Raw genomic sequence first — 15,741 nt, 5'->3', positions numbered from 1 at the left:
AAAAGATTTAAAAAAATTTATTTTTTAAAAAATGTATTTATTTTTAATTGAAGGATAACTGCTTTACAATATTGTGTTGGTTTCTGCCATATATCAACATGAATCAGCCATATAAAAATTTCTCTTTTAAAGATATGTTAAGAAAATGAATAGGCTATCCACAAACTAGGGAAAAAAGCACACGCTAGATAAAGAAACAGTGTCCAGGATATTTTTAAGAATAACTCAGTAATAAAAGACAAACAAACCCAAACAACTCAGGTAAACAAGAGTCAAGTGACGCTCAGTGTAGAAAAACATCTAGAGACTTGCAGAAGATACCATTGCCCCCCTGCCCCCACGGTTTACCCAAACTCTGTATACAATGAAAGAGTCATTAAATATTTTTAAAAGATAACATTAACTGGTATATAGACACATCCATTATAAAGAAAATCTGATACAAAAATAAATATTTCCTTCCACCCATTTATCTCATCCTAATTAACTCTTCAGCGGGTATGGGTAATAATAATTCACTTACACACAAGGCTGAGCTACTATTTTTATTTCATAGCCTTTTAAAAAATATAAACCACAAAGTATTTTGAAAAACAGACATGGAATAATCATTTAGCAGCCACAGTAGTACAAAAATAAAGTAACAGAATGAACTGTGCAACAGAATCTCTACTGACTATGGCAAGGAACATACAATGCTCACTAGGAAAGTAAAGCGACCAGCACCACCACTTCCCCATCATCAGTTACCAGCCGCAGGACCTATTCCCAGAAACCATTCTATTCACACAGGAACACATACAAATACAAATGTTCAATGTGTAAATGTCAAGTTAACATCTGAATTGAGTTCCAAAATACCATTTTTACCTTTCCTCTGGGAGACAAGTTCGATGGTGGAATAGTAAAGACCATGGAATGCCAAGCATACAACTTAGTCAACACCCCCCACCCACACACACACCCAGCAAGTTGTAAAACACAAGAAAGAGAAAGGTTTGTCTACTACACTAGTCGCTAGCCACATGTGGCTATTTACATTTAAAGTATTTAAAATTAAATAACATTAAAATTTACTTCCTCAGTCACAGTAGCGACATTTCAGTTGTTCACTAGCCACACGTGGCTAGTGGCTACTGTACTAGACACTGCAGATACGGAACACTTCTGTCATCACAGAAAGTTCTTTTGGACAGCCCTGGATGTGGGAAGTGTTTCTTCTCTCTTTGCTTAGCCAGGATGTAGGCTGTTTATGGAGGCAGCTCTGAGAAGCAATTCTTCCATGATATTCCTAGATGAGGTGGTGGAGACACAGAAGGGAGTCAAGTAGCCTTTCTCTACATAGATTACCCTGCCCTGTACATGAAAAGAATGATCCTTTTATGGGGATCAAATGCACAACTAGACTGCACCAAAAATTTTTTAGGTAAAAGAGAAAAAAGATAAACAACACAGATGTGGAAGCATCAAGGTAAAACATTCCTCATCTCGTTTCAAGCCTCCAAGAAGCAAGCACGTCCTCTGAGAAAGTCCAAGGGTTCCCAGGGACTAGAGAAGCCTGATGGGGACAGGTATACCGGCTGAGAGAGCAGTCAGTCCTGGTAAGTGTTTCATGAGAAAACCTGGCCTGTTTCAGTCTAGTCACACTTGGGTCACAGCAGTCTGCTTGGCGTGCTGCCAGTTGTGAAGGAGCTGTCGTTTTGAACCGTCTCAAGCATTATGCTTCTTTACCACTGTATTTTGTATTTGGGGCACAGACTACAAGTTGTTCACCCAAGATACACTGTTACCTTCTTCCTTATGAAGAGAACTCAGATTTTTGTTGAAGGTAGTTACATGTCCATCTACAAAAACCACATTTCTCAGACAACTTTAGAGATAGCAGGGGCCAATGACACCATTTGGCCAATGAGATGTGAGCAAAAGTTGGACTGCTGAGAAAGCTCTTTAAAAAGAGGTAGCCTCACACTGGCATGCCCTGTTTTCCTCTTGGTCTTCCTCCGTCTTCTTGCTGGGAACCGAAAGAACCGTCTTGGAACCTAGGGGAAAAGCCACGGGAACCTTAGGGCCATTCTGACCCTGATGTCTGTGAGCTGCTGAACCAGGCAGTACCAGAAGTAGCTGAGCCCCCAACCTCCATGCTACATGAGAACAAAACGAAACCTCTACCAAAAAGAAAATTTTCATCTGGAAGTAGAAAATATCTTGCCTGAGGAATATGTGCATATTCAGTAAGTTTAAGTAACTTCAGAGAATCATATTAGGAGAGGGCAATGGCAACCCGCTCCAGTACTCTTGCCTGGAGAATCCCAGGGATGGGGGAGCCTGGTGGGCTGCAGTCCATGGGGTTGTGAAGAGTCGGATATGACTGGGCGACTTCATTTTCACTTTTCACTTTCATGCATTGGAGAAGGAAATGGCAACCCACTCCAGTGTTCTTGCCTGGAGAATCCCAGGGACGGGGGAGCCTGGTGGGCTGCCGTCTATGGGGTCGCACAGAGCTGGACACGACTGAAGTGACAGCAGCAGCAGAATCATATTAACAGAACAAAAGTCTATTTGAACCCACCAAAGCCTCAACAGACCAGAGGTGGAGGAAATGAGCAGGTTTATTGTGTAAAATAGCTGCTATTAAGGAAAATAAGATGATTTTTAGATTAATCCATCAGGAAGTTTTTTTTTGAGTGTCTATTATGTTCTGATTACTCTTCTGAACACAGGTCTACCCTTCTGCTTATCCTAATTCTTATATGATAAGATGCTAACTACTCAGATACTTAATCAGATCATTATTTCATATATAACTTTATTTTGTATAGACAAAGTAAAAAATGAAGAATTTATCATTGATATCCTTAATTCAAACACCCAAAAAAGAAATATCAACATCAACAAGCTACAACTCAATTTTTAATTCTCCCTTGTATGTAACATAGACATCTGACAGCAATTTCCTAATGGTTTCAGAGTTTTAATTAATTTAGCTTAAATCAGCATAGGTACCTTAGAGGAGTTACAAAAATTAAAGACAGTACAGTATTCTGCAAGTACTCTCTTCGTATTACATCAGTATACCCTTAGTATTCTGCAAGTCCCTATATTAGTAGGTATAGATTAGAAAAAAAAAGCATTTACCACTATCCTAAATGGTTTTACCATTGACAATGTTCAGAATTTTGGCCATTAAAAATGTTCGACTCTATTGCACTTATTTTGAAACTATAGGCAAAATTGGAAACATGAAATGTCAAGCTAAAAATGGGATATTGCTTTTTTTTTTTTTTTACTCACCTAGTTCCAAGTTTCCACCCCTGCAAGTGAACCAAAAACAAATCCTGGCACCTTGTCATTCCCAGAAAAGCCAGTGCATGGCACACTCTGGGAAAACTTTCTCTTATTCTGTGGAATCACACCAGATGGCATGAGTCCTGCGTCAACAGCTGTGCTTAAAACTGAAGTTGAGACACAGGAATTGACTTTATAAGACATTTTAGATTTCAGGTATGACTGTGATGTCATTCTTAGCCAACTTAAAAAGTTTATCTTTTCAAGTAGAACTGCAGGTTCATTGCATTTTCAAGTTTGGAAATCAGTGAAACAATCAGGATCATCCTAATAAAATTTGAGTCATTTAAAATAGCTGAAATTTAGAAACAACAATGAAATAAGAACAGTGGAAATAGAATATTAATATAACAACTGAATTATGGCCCATTTCCTTATAATGTAAGAAATTCAACTCAGCTTCTAATATTGCTGAAGTCGCTCAGTCATGTCTGACTCTTTGCGACCTCATGGACTGTAGCCTACCAGGCTCCTCTGTACATGGGATTTTCCAGGCAATAGTACTGGAGTGGATTGCCATTTCCTTCTCCAGAGGATGTTCCCGACCCAGGGATCGAACCTGGGTCTCCTGCATTGTAGACAGATGCTTTACCATCTGAGCCACAAGGGAAGTCCAACATTGCTAAAGAGTCACTAAACACCTCTTACTGAAAATAAAATATAGCAATTTTAATAATCAAGTTATACTTATATAATGAGCAGTTATTTAAAATGTTCCTGACTTCTCAAATGCTTTAATGTCTAGCTCATATGTACACTGTCTTCAAAAACAGACTTAGCGTAGTGATTGTCAGGACCAGGGTGTGGCCAGTGGATGGAGCAATCAATATCTACAAGCCTATGACCTAAACCACTGTGGATGCTGGAGCACTAGATCAAGAATATATACAGGTTAGGACTTCCCTGTGGTCCAGTGACTAAGACTCTGAGCTCCCAATGCAGGGGCTTGGGTTCAATCCCTGGTCACGGAACTACATACTGCATGCCACAACTGAGATATGCTGCAACTCATATGCCAATAAGGGCACAACCAAGTAAATAAATATTTTTTTTTAAAAAAAGAATGTATACAGGTAGCAAAAAATTTGAATTCAAAAGTAGTTCTAATGTGAGAGACCAGTCTGTGTTGGGTTTTGAAAAACAACGACTGAATAAATGAATAGAACAAGGCAGTTTGAGAATCTTTAATTCCCAGGGTTTAGCACAGGCTCAAGGCAGAGATTGGACAATAGGAGTAAGTATTCCTTTTTGCCTGTAGAAATGGAAACTTAGTAATTCATGAATTAGATTCTGAGGAGGTCGTAAAATGGCACTGGCCACAAAAGAGAAAGGCAACCACTCCTTTTGTAGGAAGCTGAGTTAATAGAACCAGCAAAGAGACTGACTTAAAACTGGGATAGCAGCAAACTACTCACCCTGAGTTCTCTAGTCTCCTGTCTAGAAGAGTCAAGGGTGGTTTAAACCTTTGGACACCAGTGGCATTACTAGGAAGAATAAAGGATTATAAAATCAAGTCAAACATGTGGTTAAAATAATTTGCATTCTGATTATTTACAAAGTAGGAAGTGATTGTTTTCATCCTTATAAACTATTAATGCTTATTAACTACTCCTACACTCATCTTCAAAGTCTGTAATAACCACACAACTGTATAACTAGATGTCACTGTAGGGGTGTCAACCAATTAGAGAATTACTGTTCAAAGTGCAATTTAGATGAAACTGGAGCCGATTATACAGAGTGAAGTAAGCCAGAAAGAAAAACACCAATACAGTATACTAACACATATATATGGAATTTAGAAAGATGGCAATGACGACCCTGTATGCAAGACAGCAAAAAAGACACAGATATGTATAATGGACTTTTGGACTCAGAGGGAGAGGGAGAGGGTGGGATGATTTGGGAGTATGGCATTCTAACATGTATACTATCATGTAAGAATAGAATCACCAGTCTATGTCTGACGCAGGATACAGCATGCTTGGGGCTGGTGCATGGGGATGACCCAGAGAGACGTTATGGGGAGGGAGGTGGGAGGGGGGTTCATGTTTGGGAATGCATGTAAGAATTAAAGATTTTAAAATTAAAAAAATAAAAAAATTAAAAAATAAATAAATAAATAAATTAAACAACATCTAATGAGCAATAAAAAAAAAAAAACAAAGTGCAATTTAGAATCACTGTAGTTGATTCTGGGATTCAAACTGGGAATTCAAATAAAGTCTTATTACACCTCCCATAAAGAGAGGTATGTGTGTGTGTATATATACATATATATGAATTCATATGTGTGGATTTACTTATGACATATTTAAAATTCACATATATATGAATTCATATATATGTATATATGTGAATTTATTTATGACCTTATATTTAAAATAAACTGCTTACTTTATTCACAATAGCACCATTCCAGTAAAGTGAAATAGAAAATGTAGGAAATTATCTGAATGTCTCAGACCAAAACTTTCCCCATAAGTAGTGAGACTATTTTTCCTTCTACTGAATTATTAAAATAATTGTCTTCCACTTCACTTTCATATTCTCAATTTAGGTTAACACTTAGTATTTTGTTGTTTTTAGCCTTTCTACATAGGCTGTCTTTGTGCCTAAAATTAATAAGTGTTTTCAGTGTTATAGTCATGATTTGGATGGCTTATCTTACCCTAAACATGGCTGAACCCAAATCTTCCCTTATTGAAAAGACAAACTATATCTGCATTACATATTTCAACTTCAAGAACCCCTGTTCTGTTTTCCAATAGGGCATATTTATCAGTCGCAATCATTTCTCACATCTCATTCTAATTTTTATGATCTTTTACCAAGATGCTGTACCAGGTTGGGAATTAGTTTGGCTCCTTGGTTCCTATAGAAGCTCACTGGCCCTGAGTAGGAGAGGAGCCCTTTATGTCACTGCGCCCATTTCCTTCATCTTGAACCCTCACTTTTGTAAGGGCCTGGGTCTTTAGAAGTTTACCCAGGGACAAAGCAAAACCAAGTGTGGTCCCTGCTTACCATCGCAGAAGTCGTCTGTCTCTGGTTACTCCCGCCTGACCGGCCCGTAACTCCACCATCCTCCACACACCAGCCCAGGGCAGCAGCTCCGCTCCAGAACCTGAGATGGCAAAGACTGAGGAAAGAGCACCTGGAAGATGAAGTTATTTCCCAAACTAACATTGCCCGGAGGGTACTTAGGGCACACGGGTGAGAAGTTACTTCAGCCCATCAATCTAATCATTCTAATCACCTAGGACAGCCTGGCAGAAACGTCAGCCTCGATCTTCCCGTGTTATCCATCCCTGTTGCCCTACCACGCGTAAATGGCCTCATTTCTTCAGCCCTCCATGGCAACCCCAAGAAATCTCCCAGTGACTCCCACTCTAACGCTCACCCTCCTGCTGATTCTATACCTACCCGCCACAGCAATCCGCAGGCACCTCCAGGGTCGGAGTCTAGAATAGGAGCAGGGATCGGGAGGAAGGGGAGATACCCCATAACAAATGGGCCACTCAACCCTCTCTCCCACACACTGCCACTTGAATCCCACATAGGGTCTACCACAGCACAGACATTCAAAGCAGTATGTGGAATACTCCGAGTGTGACCTGTTTTCTCCTGTCTCTTATCCCAAAGGTTAGGTTGACATTCGATTTTGTTTGAAAGTGCCTGGACTGAATCATCTGAATAATTTAGTTTTGGATCCCTGGGGTACAAGATAAAAATGCAGTTGGACTGGAAAGAAGAGCTTGCAGGTGCTCAGAGCCATTCTGGCTTCAAAAGCTAACCTTCTTTCTTTTTTGTATTTCTCCCCACCCCGGAAAAGCTTAGGGTCCCTCCCTAAAAGCACACCACCAGCCCAGACCCCAGGCATCCGTCATCCCTGACATCCCAGCGCGCCGTGAGCCCCTAGCTTCCCGGAGGAGAAGAGAAACTCGCCCATTTGCTAACAGCTCCCATGCCCAAACGGACCTGCCAGCGAGGCAGCCGAGCCTGGCCCTAGAACCCGGGCGGCCGTGTGGCCAGAGAATAGAGGCCGAGCCCCAGCCCGGTGCCCGCACAGTTCCATGCCCTCCCGCCAGTGTCCGCGCGGCGCCTGTCACACCGCTTGCTCGCGGGAGAAGCCCCAAGGCTCCCGGTGCAGGGAGAGGCGCCCGGGCTGGAGCGCCCCGGCCGTATTGGCCACCGAGTTCTTCAGCTGTTTGATGACCACGAAGAGCAGGAGGAAAAGTAAGAAGAGCAGAAAGAAGAAGAGCGCCAGGTAGAGCAGAAAGTTGAGCTCCCACTCCATGCTGGAGGCGCCGGCGCTCAGTGGCCGTGCGCGCTCCGCGCGGGTTGCCTTTGCCGGCGTGGCGCGCCGTCAGGGTCCCACCTCCAGGCTCCTCCCGCCCGCGCAAGGGCGCCTCGTCTTGGGCCACGGTTCGGAGGTCCACAGGCAGCTTCGTCCAGCTCAGAGCAAACGCGCCAAGGAGCCGGTGTAACCTTGGCTCCCACCCTCCCAGTAGCCACAACAGGCTCTCTACGCCAAGATCCTCTCCAGAGCTCTTGGGGACATGAGCAGATTTTTCTAGGAGCGAACTTCAGTGGGAGGAGACAGGGAGAAGAGGTGACGGCTCAGCCTCCCAGCGGGTGTTGGGGCTGATGTTTTGCAAATGATTTTAAGATTTCCACTTCCAACATTTAGTGGGGTCTCTACCCTTTCCCCTTCCTAGTAGATTTGTTTCGTTATTTTCCCTTGTTCAGGCTTTTCCAAAGGGCAGGCAAAGCCATGGCCCAGAGACCCAAAAGTGACAGTGAAGGCGGGGGTCCAAAGGGCTGTGAGATGGCTTAAGCGTGCCTGAGTGAGTGCCAGTTCAAGCGCCTTGCTCTTCAGATTTGCAAATGTTCTCAGTATAGAGCGGCACTCATTTAGAAAAGCATTAAAGAGAAAATGCATTTCTAGTTAAACTGTACAAAACCCTCTAAGGTCGACTGAGAATCCAATTTCTTTGGTGGAAAACCAAAACAACCCAAAAAACAATTTACTTAAAATGCTTCCTTAAGCCCCTAACACTTCTCTGTAGTTAAGATTACCCACAGCCCATATGGTACTGCTCTGAAAAAAAAAAAAATCCAGCTTATCTATCACTATGTAACAAATTACCCAAGAACTAAGTGGCTCAAAACAACAAAAACATTGGTCATAGCTCACAGTTTCTGTGGGTTAATAATTTGGGAGCACTTTGCTGGGTGATTCTGACTTGAGGTTTCTCATGAGCTACACCATCAGATGTTAGCCCAAGAGGCAGTCCTCTGAAGGCTTGGTGGGAGCTGGAGAGTCCACTTTCGAGGTGGCTCACTTTCAGGGCTAGCAAGTGGCGCTGGCTGTCGGGGCTCTCAGTTCCTTCCAGTGTGGGCTTCCCTACAGCTCTGCTCGGGTGTTTGCACAGCCCTCTGCTGGCAACCTGCAAAGCATAATATCTGAAGGCACTTCCCCCAGGGATCTGAAAGGCAGAAGCTGCAGCGCCATTAACAGTTGGCTTCAGAAGGCATAGGCGGTCGCTCCTGCAGTACTGACTAGGTCGCACAGGTCAGCCCTCTTCTATGTAGGGGTCCGAGGACATGAATACCAGGGAGTAAGGATCATTGGTGGCCAATGTGGGGTGCAGCTATCAAAGCTGCTAACACAATGGGTCATCATTGCCCACTCTATGAGCCTCTGACTTTATTTCATTCTTTATTTGTGAAGACACAAGAGAGGCCCCTGAAATGACTTTGGGGAATAAGGGCTGATGTACAACATCCCAGACTATGTAATGGGCTGTCTGTAATAAGTGGCTCTCCCAGTGAAGGCAGGGGGTTCAAAGAAATAGGATGGCATGGGACAAGCTGTGAACTGGAAGTCTCAAAGTCTCAATTCTAGTGTCAGCTCCACATGTCAGGGGTCACTTCAGCTCTCTGACTCTCCATCTCCTTACCTGTTACATATCTTGCTTCCCTTTTTCTTGAGTTTGTTGTGAGGATTAAAAATGAGTGGAATGTTGAGTAAGAATGTGTTTTGCTAAGTAAATGACAGACACTATTATTATTCTGTTGCCGAGAGTCCCCATTGTTACAGACTGCTGTGCAAAATCCCCAGGCCCTAGGCCTCTCCACTAAGCATCTTGCTGTGTAAGGAATCTCTCAAATCTCTCGATCTGTTTCTCTCAATAACATTACTGACCCACTTCATGGGCAATAGAATGCTGGAACTGGCTCAAAGTTTTTCTCAAAAATTTTGCAAGTCATGTGGCTAAAATACAGCTATCATTAAAAATGAAATCGTTTAAGGGCATGCAGGAGTGCTCAGTCATGTCCTACTCTTTGTAATCCCATGGAGTGTAGCCCGCCAGGCTCCTCTGTCCATGGGCTTGTCCAGGCAAGAATACTGGAGAGGGTTGCCATTTCCTCCTCCAGGGGATCTTCCCAGCCCAGGGATTGAACCCGGGTCTCCTGCACTGGCAGGCAGATTCTTTACCAACTGAGCCACCTGGTCATTTCCTTATTGTATAAACTTACAATTAAATAAATTATGTTAACAAAGGTAACGAATACTCAAAACTCACCACTCCCTAATTATTTCGCCACACTTTACTGTCATCCATGCACTGGAGGTTATTCGTGTCTGGCCAGGCTACATAGCTGAAATGTTACACAGCAGTACACTACTGTGTATCTCCATCTGCCCCGATGTCATGCGCGTAGCTTTAAATTGGCCATATGCATTGGAGAAGGCAATGGCACCCCACTCCAGTGTTCTTGCCTGGAGAATCCCAGCGACAAGGGAGCCTGGTGGGCTGCCGTCTATGGGGTCACACAGAGACGGACACAACTGAAGCGACTTAGCAGCAGGAACATTTGCCCTGTGGAAATGTACAAGTGCTACAAATCAAGGCCAGAGAACCAGTTGTTAAACACTTAGCAGCATATCACTGCTTATAGAGCTACTGAGGAAAGTCTGAAGCCTTATATGAGTAAAGCAGATAGCTGTGATTTTTTTTTTATTTGTTTGTTTTTGACTACCAAGAATCCACACACCTCTACTCTAGGCACCACATATTCCTACTGGTAGAATTCTCTATTTTATGTACTGTTGGCAAAATGACAGATCCCAGTGACTGCTCTCCATTGCCACCTCCTACTGTGGAAACCAAGGGGGTCAGATATATCTTCTACCCATTCTTGATATAGTGCAGGGAGGGCAGGAAGAGCCATGCCAGAAACTCACCCACGTATCCCTGTTTTCAGGAGTCTGAAGTTTGGGAGCAGATGGAACAGCACAAAATGTTTGGAGGTCAGATGCATTAAGTGGCAGAGGGGCTCCTAGGCCAGACCAGTTCCCGGAGTGACAGGCGTGGCTCTTGCTGCTGCTTCTGTGGTATCCTTGACTCCTGCCCTTTTTCTAAACTGCCTCTTTCCTATTCTGTGAACCCCCACTGGGTTTCCAGTAAATCTGTTTATTGCAGAAAAGCATTAATGGTTAATGACAGCTTGCAGGTGAGAATACTGACTGAAAAAGGAGGTGTGACTTACACACTTTGCATATGTTAAGCACTCATAATCAACAAGGTGTTTGGTAGAAAAGGCATATGCCACTTGGCACATTGCCATCTGGGTACTCAAGCCATTAAAGGATGAACATTGAGACACACAGAGGTTAAGTGACCTGCTTAAGAACACAGCTGGTAAATGGTAGCCTGCATTCTCAACCCTTGTATTATTTCATGGGGGGAAATGCTCTTTTCTTGTCTTTGACTGTCAAATCAATGACTGTTTTTTTTTCTTTTTGAGTGTCAAACTTGAAAGAAACAAAGAGACACATACCTTCTGCTTACATACATCTCGGCTCCTTCCTTTGAAATCTTGAAGGTTGAAGCTTCTAATAAACCAGTGTTTCCCTACAGAATGCCGAGGAAAGAGGCCAAGAAATGAGGATTTTATGTCACCAAATTGAAATCCACTTCAGCCTTCCTAACCGTAACTATTTAGATTATCCTTTTATCTCAGCAGCTTAAATGAATTTTTATAAATAATGACTAATAAATCTTTATATTCACTCTCAATAAAATTTGTATTTAAAATAATATTGATGCCACAAAAATAACATATTACATTTATTAGATGCTTCCAATGTTTTTTAGCCTCTGATCATATTTATATATCTCATAAGATGGTCTGAATTCCAGTTCACGTTATTACAAATGACTCCATAGGAATAAGACACCATCTTTCTCCGCCTAAATATGCATTCAGTAGAAATCCTTACAAAGCAAATCTATGAATTTTAAAAGCCAGAAAGGACACTCGTTGTAGATAAGAGCCTGGCCAGTTCCATCATTTAAAGAGAAAGCCCTGGTGCACACACTGGTAAGGTGGAATAGCACTGCCCACAGAGGGGACCCTGCGTATACTTTAATAACACAGCAAGCCTCATCCAGCACTCAGAGGCACACTTTCAACTCCTCCATCCCCTCTTCATGAGTCTCAAAACAACTGCTCCAAGGCCCTGCCTATGGACATCCATGGTGTGTAGCAGGATGGGGCTCTCCATCCCTTTGCCTCCTTTGTTCTTCCGTACCCTCACCTCCAAAAGCAAGGGGGGTCTTTAATCATAAGGAGCATCAAAGGTGTTTATGGGAAGTGATTAACAGTAACAGAAGAGGCTGCCTTGTAATTGTGTGTCTCTAAAGAGCCTGGAGCCCTAAGAAGACACTCAGGGCTGTAAAAATCTGTCAAGATCCCAGGATGGGACCTACCTATTGGGGGTGCCTGCTAGATAGAAGCAACTTCCCTAATACAAAGGCAGGATAAGAGCAGGAGACTGGAGAAAAAGAGATTTGCAGGCAGCTTCGCAAGGCTGACTCAATTTGGCCTGAAATAAATCCAAAGGAAATGAAAGAAATATTTTGTACCATGGCCTCAAAATGTATTGTTGATACAGATACTGTAGACCATAAAAATTGGGTCATTGGTTTATGCTTAGATGGAATGTCTTTTAAAGTGCCTGTGTGTGTGCTGGGAATGAGGTCCGTGCTCTGGGGAAGTTTCCAGGCCCTAAGCAGCTCTGTCCTAGCTAGTCAGGGCCTGAATCCGTCCTAGTGATCCTGGCAACTCTGAATGGCTCCAAACTATCCATGTTCCTTCGAAGCCTCATCTCCCTTGCTCCTGTCTCATGTACAGATAGAACACCATATTCATTTGGGCCTCCCTGAAATTGCCTTTTACATACTTTATCATCCCTAAAAGCCTCAAGATCAGAATTAGAAAATCTATGAGAATGTTCACTACTGCAGGAGAGAAAAGTGGATTATTCTATCACGGCGAGTTATCTAAAGTTAATCAACAGTTACTGTAACATTCTAACACCCTCACCTCTTCCCCCATTCCACCCCAAAAAGAATGAGCTGGGCTGTTATGCAATGCTGACGAAATGAGCCACAAGGCGATAAATAAAATGTGCATGCTTAAATCTGATATAGACATTCAGAAATTCCAGTGAGTCGGAAGGAGGGAGGGAAGGAAGGGTAGAAGGGAGGGAAGGAAATCTATGGGAGAAATTTATTTGAGGGGCATGTAGGAGATCATGCTGTGTGGTAGACCATGAATCCAGGATTCACCACTAAGAATAATTCTATGGAAACAATGACAACAGCAACTCTAGATCCTTCCCTTAGCTTCAAATGTCTCAAAACACAAAGGAAGATATCCAAGTCTGTCCAATATTAAAAAAGAAAAATATTAAGTGACAGATGTGGTAATATCCAAATGCTATTTCTTTAATTTAGACTCTTTCCAGCAAGTTAACAGGAACATTGGAGAAAGTTGATGCAACTGTGACTGACCCTAGAATTGATCATTACCATGCCATGGGGCAAAATGAAACGCCTGAGCATTAGAGAAAGCGATATGTCCTTTGTTCAGCACAACTTTAATAATGACAGTGGTGAAACTGTCACCACTAATGGAAAGTCTGCAAGCTTCTATGTGAGCTGATAATGATCAGAGCTGTGGGCTTGCAGAATAATGTACATACACGAGGCTAAAACTGGATTGCCCCAAGGGAAAAAAGAATTAGGAAAAAGTAGAATTTGTTGTCATGCATACTCCCTTAGAGAAATGCCACCTTGTGAGCTCTGACGACCCAACAAGTAGGGCCTGCATTCCCAGGCCAGGGGATCCAAGCTGTCCTCCAGGCACACAGACACACGGGTACAGAAGGCAGTGACAGCCTTGGGCCCCAGTCCAGTAGACTCGTCCCTGTACCACACACTGTGCAGTGTTTCCAGCCTGATGGGCTTGGACACGTATCCTGGCTTCGTTCTCGCTAGCTGGGTGACCTTGGACATCCCTGCTTGCCTACCAAGCACCTCATATCTCTTTCTTATCAATAGAATCCTGCTGTTTTTCAAACTGGAACTACATCTTCAGCTCTTCTGGGTCTCTAGCTCACTGACTGTGGACCTTCTCATCCTCCGTAATGACATGAGCCAATTCATTATAATGAACCATGTCTATCTGTCTCTGTATCACTAGGTATCCTATTTTCTGCTGCTTCTCTGGAGATCTTTGACTAATATATATTCCATTCTATGTGCTTACCACCCATATAAATATTCTGAGTAAAATAAGAGCTTTACCACATGATCTAAAGTATTTCAATAATCTACTTTGACTGTAGGTTATAGGAAGGCATGTAAATATCCTTCCTAAAGAACTATTTGCTGAGGAGTTGAATATTCTTAATGCAGAAAATCACACTGCTATTTAGTATATATGAAAAATAATTCTCCTCGGGGTTTTCAGTACTTAGGCCAACTCCACAGTGGCTAAGGTATAGGTCTGGTATTATTGCCTCTGTGATATGTCATATTAGAAGGCCTGCTATCATGAATGCTGGTTGGAATCTACAACAGAAACTCTTGGTGAGAGACTAAGGCCTTCACTAGGAAATATACCTGGATATTCCTTTTGTAGTCATCATCATAAACCAGGCAACAAATGACTGCTTACCCAAGCTTCCCTCTGGCTTTTGCATCATCTGTGAATCAGGCCGAGGACTCTTCTAACCGCCTCTGCCACCCACCCAAGAAATTGATACTTCAGACAGGAGACTGCAGGCTTGGGACAGGCAAAGCCTCTGTATGGCTTCATTCACTTTCTTTTAACTTGTGGAACTGAGTGCCTAAACACCAAGAGGATCAGCATCTTGGAGACAGCAACCTTTCAGGCACATTTTCAAGAACGTAAATGTTATAGTTGGTAACTTCAGCAATATAGAGATCATCCCATCATTTCCTATGACCTACAGTGAAAACCTGTAAAAAGAGAAAGCTCAGGATGTGTGTGAAACTGGTGGCACTAGACTACTAATACTGTCAGGAGGTTTTCTTTTGCTGTTGCGGATACTGTTGCTTGCACTAAGATGTGATTACCATGATTACTCGATAATGAAAACGAAGCTCTGTGACATCTGGAAAAAATGTATACTCCTTGTTGGCTGTTGCACACCTGGCTCTTCCGTGTGCCCTTCCTAATCATGGTCTCTTCATGTGGTGTATGGCTGAGCAGGCGGGCTCTGTCACTAGACACCACCAAGAATTGCGCTTCTCCACCCACCCTCTTCTCACCTATGAGAAGCGAAGAACACACGACTCATTATACAAAACTCAGCACCTGCTACCAATATATTTTTTGGTTCTTCAGGTTTTCTTCTATCTTGTATATTTCTTCAGATGAAAAAGTCTGGTCCTAGAAGAAAACAGCCATTTATCAGCTTTGTCGTTTTTGCTGATGCCTTAGCTATACTTGCCAGTATGATTTTCCTCCTCCTTTTCCACATTTCTTCAACTTTTCTGTTGTTGTGGGAAGAACACTGGTGGGAAACAAAAGGCCTGGCTAACCATCCCATGCTTCCAGAGCCATGTAACACTGGGCATGTCTTTAACTTCTCTATGCTTCTGCTTCCTAAATTAGGGGACTTGAACATAAAGATAGCCATGTCCCTTCTGGTTCCAAAATTCAAATGACTTATCATTTTTACTGCCCAAACCAGGGGTGGTGGAAGAGTGAAATTATAAGAGTGAATTGCTCCCAGTTGCCATGATGATGGGGTAGGCTTGGAACCCAGGGTGCCTTCTTTCAGGAAAGCAATTTGCTCTGGGAAGGGCCTCTGACACATGAACAGAGGTCAGTGAACCACTGCTCATTGCTCAACCCCAACCATGACATTTTTCCTTTTAACTTTAAGGAAGCAGAGCTTTTCACATGTAACCAACAGATCAGTGGCTCCCCAAAGCAGTCACTTTTTCACTATGTGCAGGATTCAGCACATCAGGGGTTCCTTCTAAAGGGAAAATCATGCTACAAAGCATC

General features: G+C 42.7%; 1 protein-coding gene across 3 annotated transcripts; it reads right to left on the bottom strand.

Moving 5' to 3' along the window:
• On the bottom strand, nucleotides 533-11,242 carry LOC102190672. 3 transcript variants are annotated; one of them, XR_001918165.1, is made up of 4 exons: nucleotides 11,194-11,242; nucleotides 6,370-6,469; nucleotides 4,761-4,829; nucleotides 533-2,039 (listed from the first exon to the last, which is right to left on the bottom strand). XR_001918165.1 is itself a non-coding variant. In XM_013964448.2 (4 exons), the coding sequence occupies exons 1-4, from the start codon at nucleotides 7,418-7,420 to the stop codon at nucleotides 1,964-1,966; spliced, it is 342 nt and encodes a 113-aa protein (XP_013819902.2). In that variant the 5' UTR covers nucleotides 7,421-7,903; the 3' UTR covers nucleotides 533-1,963. The 3 variants fall into 3 exon arrangements, 1 of the variants encoding a protein (XP_013819902.2); XR_001918164.1 differs by lacking the exon at nucleotides 11,194-11,242 and adding an exon at nucleotides 6,769-7,903; XM_013964448.2 differs by lacking the exon at nucleotides 11,194-11,242 and adding an exon at nucleotides 7,324-7,903.

This window comes from Capra hircus, chromosome 6 (assembly GCF_001704415.2).
Source record: "Capra hircus breed San Clemente chromosome 6, ASM170441v1, whole genome shotgun sequence".
Classification (NCBI taxonomy): Eukaryota; Metazoa; Chordata; class Mammalia; order Artiodactyla; family Bovidae; genus Capra; species Capra hircus.
Note: the sequence above shows the minus strand (reverse complement) of the source record. Positions and strands in the feature narration are given on the sequence as shown.